We start from the raw sequence: 6,199 nt of genomic DNA, 5'->3' as shown, positions 1-6,199 counted from the left end.
TCTCTTAATTTTAGTGTTGAAAATGTGAATTAGTGAATAGAACAATAAGTTGTAATATTTTTACTATTTTAAAATAACCTTTCTTCTTCATGTCAACCTATTGAACAATTGCATGTTTTTATTAACACCACCATACTAGAGTAACCTTTCAGTCTTCTTTCCTAAAATTATAGTAGAATTTTTTGTATTCAGATAAACACATTAAATGCTCAAGTACAAATTAGTATTAGAGAAAAAATAAAAATAGTCCAGTCATACTTAGAAGTGTTTGCAGCTTCAGGTTAAGGTAACTTTTGTATTCTAAATAATTTGGGAATTTCTGAATTATTACTGTAATGCTGCTGTCCCAAAGTATTTAATTCAGTATTTAGTTTAGGGTTTGAGCTAATTTAGTGTTTTAGGATGCTAGAAATATCCTCTTGGCTATTTTTGCCTTGACTTTCTTGGTGATATCACAAATTTCTCATTGCATTAATGGGATGTTTTCTTATTAACATGGATCGCTAGATGTAATACTGAATTTTCTTCTCTTTTCATGTATGTTTTTAAACACGTACGAACCACGTGTCTTTTTGCAAGGACCAGTTCATCGAGGGCTACTTTGCTGTAAATGGTGTTTCTACTGGGACAGAGTACAATGCTAATAACCAAACTTGCACAATTTTGTCTGGGAGATGGCATTGGTTTGCTTAGCAGCTCCAGTAACGATTGGGACAGGTCTCATGGAGTTTGATTCTGCCCCATTCTCCAGTAAAGAAGAATGTTTCATTGACTACAGTAGTAAAGGATCAAAGCCTTGAAGCTACTACTGAACCTTTTGAGTTTGTAAATAGGTACACATGTAATCTCAAAATCACATGGATTTGTTAGGGCTAAACTCCTTATGCATAAAGTACAGTACACATATGAATCTGAAACCGAAATCCTGCTGGGAGTCTGCAAGTAGTTAGTAATGGTTTTCCAGACACTTCAGCAAAAGCGACAGATATAAGAATAACTAACTTTCAAAATAATAAAAATCATGATTAAAGTATTTTTTTTCAATAGTTCTCTAGTTGGAATGGAATGTCTAAAAATAGCTCAGGTGCTTTCCTGGTCTAGTATTAGCATTTCTGTGAAGGTTCGTGTGTTTTAGTATAATACAATCTAATGATTCTTACATTGAGTTTATAATAAGGCAGTTATGGTTGTTACCTTCACTGCTATAAGAAAATCTAATACTGTGTAACAGTCCTGAATACAGAAATGAGAAAAAACTAACTTTCCTCTTTTTTTCTTTCAGTTTTTCAGCCGTGGGCCAAATGTGCTGCAACAAGACAGCAGTGCACCACAAGCTGTGTTCTTTTCACCTCTTCAAAAAGCGATGTTGCCACCAAATACCTTTCAAGGAAAAGTGGCCTTTATAACTGGTGGAGGTACCGGGATTGGCAAAGGGATGACAACAACTTTGTCCAGTTTAGGTGCCAAGTGTGTTATAGCAAGCCGGTAAATATTAATGAAGACATTTTAGAGCTTTCATTTAGTAGTGAATGCTGAATGTATCTGTTTTCTTCTTCATAATGGATCTTGCTTTCTTCTTCATAAACTGGATACCAGAAACTTGCAGATCCATCTGCAAATGTCTAACGGTATAACCAGCAGTAGGAAGAAATAAACTAAATGCATTTCCATGAAATGCGGCAGCAAAATAAACAACCCAGAATATTAGACATAAATTCAACTAAAGCCTAAAAGAGATCAAAAAATTGAAATTGCCATTATTGAACATTTTGAATGTATTATTGCAGGTGTTCTTGATACAGATTTGAATTGCAATAACGAATTAAAGCCATTCCTCTTAATTCTTATGACTTTAAAAACAGCCCTGATTTTCCCTTAATGAAGATGATCTTTCTACAGTTCTCTTAAGTAGCACTACAGTAAAGACTAGAAAAACAATGTCATTTTTAATCAAAATAAACAAAAGTGTTGTGGCATTCATCCAAACAGTGGTTTAGATACTTAGTTTTAAATCTGAATATGCATGTCCCTTCTAAAGTACTGGTAAAGTAGTAGCTAAAACTAAGTTTGTTACGATTATGTACTCAGAATTAAAATATTTTTCCTAGCTTAGCATGTTTGATTAGCTTAAGATAGTCTCTTACTGTAGTCACTTCTGAGTTGCTTTGAAGTAGCACTAACCAGAAATTACTTAGATTTAAGGTTTTCTTTCACAAAGTTAGTGACTAGACACAGTTTTTATCTTAAAGCTCAATTTTCATGAAAATCAGCCAGACACACGTGCGCGCACATTTAAGTATTTTAAGTTTTAGCTCATATTTGCTCAGAAAAAATCATCAGATTTTATTAATCTGAATTGTAATTGCATTTAATTGAAATTTAGTGATGTTGTATACTTATTTCTAGGAAGCTCGATGTTTTGAAAGGAGCAGCAGAAGAAATTTCTTCTAAAACAGGGAATAAGGTAAATTTTTACAGAATTGTGAATATGTTAATTGTACTTTAAATGGTTATAGGATTTTTATGCATTTATATGCTTCTGTGGGCTTCTTTAGTTTATGAGTGATATAGTTTTGAAGTCTTACAGCTGCCTTTCCATTATTATATAGGTTCACGCCATCCAGTGTGATGTGAGAGATCCAGTTTCTGTTAAGAATGCTGTTGCCGAAACAATCCAAGTGGCAGGACATCCTGATGTAAGTGTTCTAGTGAAAGCAAAGAACTTCAGTCTTCATTACTGAAAATACTCTGCATAGTAGGTATGAAGAAAATGACTATGATAGAAAGTTAATGGAATCTAAAGAGACACCAGACAAAAAGTGGTACTTCAAGATAAAGCTAACATTCACAGTTAGACTGGTTACTCTATTCCTGTGGTTCTTAAAATACTTAGTGGCCAAATAGAGAAAACGCTGTTGTACTTACTCTAAGGACTAACATTTTCTTTGTAAACAGTGGGACAATTATGATGGGATTCTTTGAATTAATTAAGTGAACAGAATATTGCCCTTAAATCCTCCTGAGAAGGTGATTTACCTGTGTTGGTACCAAATTACACCTGTTGCTTATTAACAGAATGTCTCACAAATTAGAAATGGAAGAAATCATACACATCTTTGGTCCTTGCTTAGCTTATTAAAATACACAAAGGAGGATCCAACTTGAAAACTAAGTTCTCATAAAATCAAGAAAAAAATCTTCAGTCAAGCTAAGCATGTGTTTTTTAATAGTTCGGCACAAGACACAGAGCTCTACATCAGACTGCTTTGAGAAGGGTGGTCTGGTGAAGTCTGAGCAATGAGAGGCACCAAATTCTGATTTGATTATGAGAGAAACAACTCAGATTCTGCTAGCTAATAGAAAGTGTGGCGAGGATGTTAACATTGATGAAAGGATAGTAAGTGAGATTTAAAACTGTTTACTGTAGATTTGAAACTATCATATGTGTATTGTAGACACTTTGCATTCACCAATAGCTTCCTATACACATGGAAGAGAACCTACTGAATTCCAAATGTGGTAAGAAGTAGAGAAACTGTTTCTCACAGCTGTATGCTATAACAGTGCTATAAAATAAGGCAGCTCACTGTCCTGATTTGTAGACAAGATACTCTGGATATTATTTTGACTACTAGTTACTGCAGTTTTTGGCCAAAGCACATCACAGTTTCCAGGTTTTAAGTGCGTGCAGAGAGGGAGGAGGCTTCTTCCTATATATTACATTTTTAGTACACCAGTATTTTTCTGAATAAATGCTTCCCATGACTTGTTCTTACAAGCATTTCCTTTCTCTTTAATTTCACATATTCTGTGTTTTTAAGAGAGACTGCAAAGCAAATTGAATATTCAGTTCTTTTTGTCTAGTTTTTCTCTTAGTGACAGACATGACACGTGTTTATGAATACTGCAAGCCTGGGTATCACTGCCACTGTGCATCTGAGGTGAGATCTCAAAAAGAGAAGTTAATGGCAGTATCATATTCCTTCTAGCTTTGTTTTGTTCATTCCGTCCCCAAGACTGTTACTCGCAATTAGAGAGCAATCATTCTTTTGTCATACGGATTGTTTTGGCTGTCATATATATCTACATACCTCAAAGACCGTATCATGCAGTCCTTAGTTCACTATTTTTGTTATTGTGTCTTCGCTGTATTTATTCAGTGATTCAAGTAACCCTCTTCTGTATCTTGAGGTGTTTGGATTTTATTAAAACTGTAGGGAGGCCTTTAAATTGTATTTGCCATCTATATGTATAATTTATGGCTGTTGTCTTTTATTTGTTTCATATTCATGCAATGTGTGCTGTGCTCTGTTTTGTTATAGAAAATTCTAATGTCTTAATTTAGCCCAGAAGTTCTTCAGGACAAAGACTTTGTTTTACGTGCAAACCTACCTGAATGTAGGTGCCATTCCATAAGTAATACACCGTTTTATTGCTTCAGCACATTATATTATTATTAAATACACAAGATCTGGCCACATAAGTTTTGGTTTAAAAACTGCTTACGTGATGCTTAGTCCCCTTAAAAAAATAAATCTAACTTGCTAGCTTGAAGGGCTAAGCAGATGGTATATTGAAAGTATCCTCTGCCTAATTATTGTTTGTAGAAAGGCAACAAGTGACAGATATACGTCTATTCGAAAAAAGTTTTGTAGTAGTTGCTTGCAGTTCACTAAATCATAATATTCTCTTTGTTACGACTGATTAGACTTCTTGTTATGCAAGTCAGCTAATCCAGACTTTAGTCATGAGGTTACCTGAACTTCTTTTGTTTTTATTCCCATGCATCCATTATGTTAAATATGATATGTGACCTTGGAACTTGATGGGGACAAACTTTTCTGTTAGGGTGCGCTTGAGACACTATGGAAAATAGCGACTTAAGTCACCCTCTACACTTACAGTTCCTCAGTACTAGACTAGTAACTATAGCAGTTAGGAAATACAGCTCATTTTCTGTGCTGCAGATGTTAAAACTTCTGATGGATTATTCTCTCTCTCTCTCTCTCTCTCTCTCCCCCTCTCTCTCTCTCTCTCTCTCTTTCTCCTCCCCCGCCCAACGTCATTTGGTGAGGATATTTTTACTTTTCTACCTGGAAACACTAAGAAGTTCCTTGTAAATTCTTTGCTTTTCTCTCAGGAAGAGTTATTTTTTGTTAACTCTTAGGTTTTCCTTCATGTGTTTCAGGTTGTGATAAACAACGCAGCTGGAAACTTTATTTCCCCTTCTGAACGACTTTCTGCTAATGCATGGAAAACGATAACTGATATTGTGCTTAATGGTACTGCTTTTGTAACTCTGGAAATTGGAAAGGAACTCATTAAAGTACAAAAAGGTATCTTGAACTTAAGATAAATGGTAACTAATCATTGTGACATATTATTACTTGCTTTCCTTGCCTTACTAGTAGTATATAGGCAGTTTTGAGAGTTTGAAAAGAAACACAATTTTTACACATTCTACATCTTTTTTAGAAAGAAACTTCATTTTGAGTAAAGCCGTACTTATATATCACACAGTAGAACTGGCTATCAATTACTTCATTGTAGAATCAGTAGAATCAGCCCTTAAAATTGGACCCCAAGGCCATGAGGTTGAATATAAAAATCTGATTGCAGAGTTTGTAGTAATTGTAAAACATTTTAAAAAAATAAGTCTTTGTTTAAAATGTGCTGTCATTTCCTTTGAGTCTTCTATATCTATGTTGGTTTCATTGAGCAACTGAACATGTGGCATTTATTTAAATGAACAGCAAGTCAGGATGTCACTTTGAATTTTCCTCCTACACTTAAATAAATAAAATTCATAGCTGTGGTATTTGACTAATAGCACTAGAGAATATTACCTTTGAGATTAATTTGAAATCAGTATTAGGTTTTATTTTCCCAGGTATAATTCTTAGTTCTAGACTACCTAGGAGTTTAATCCAATATTTTGGCTTTACCTTAAAAATATGATAGTTCTTTGATATGCTATGTAGCCAAAGATTTACTTAAGCAGTTTACTGTCTTTAAGGGAAAGATAATGTATGCCTTTCTATATTATATCATAGATTATATACAAAGAACTGCTTTCATTTTACATTATCTTCTAGTTATGAATTGAAAAACATTGAGCTTATTTTTTGAGCAGAATGGTATCATCTCAAGTAGCATTTAAAAGCAGTGAGGTATATTTTGGTTTTCCATGTGCCCTCAC

At 34.1% G+C, this 6,199-nt stretch overlaps 1 protein-coding gene across 1 annotated transcript; it reads left to right on the top strand.

Moving 5' to 3' along the window:
* Window positions 1–1,282: 1,282 nt before the first annotated feature.
* Window positions 1,283–5,336, top strand: LOC104074617 (2,4-dienoyl-CoA reductase, mitochondrial-like; the record flags this gene model as incomplete). Its single annotated transcript, XM_009574789.1, has 4 exons — window positions 1,283–1,485; window positions 2,407–2,464; window positions 2,610–2,696; window positions 5,189–5,336. Coding segments are annotated over 4 exons (496 nt in total), but the record flags the coding sequence as incomplete, so codon positions are not given.
* Between the last annotated feature and the right edge of the window lie 863 nt (window positions 5,337–6,199).

The sequence above is a fragment of the Fulmarus glacialis genome, unplaced genomic scaffold, assembly GCF_000690835.1.
Source record: "Fulmarus glacialis isolate BGI_N327 unplaced genomic scaffold, ASM69083v1 scaffold18863, whole genome shotgun sequence".
In the NCBI taxonomy this organism is placed as follows: domain Eukaryota; kingdom Metazoa; phylum Chordata; class Aves; order Procellariiformes; family Procellariidae; genus Fulmarus; species Fulmarus glacialis.
This window is presented reverse-complemented; position numbering and strand designations above follow the sequence as displayed.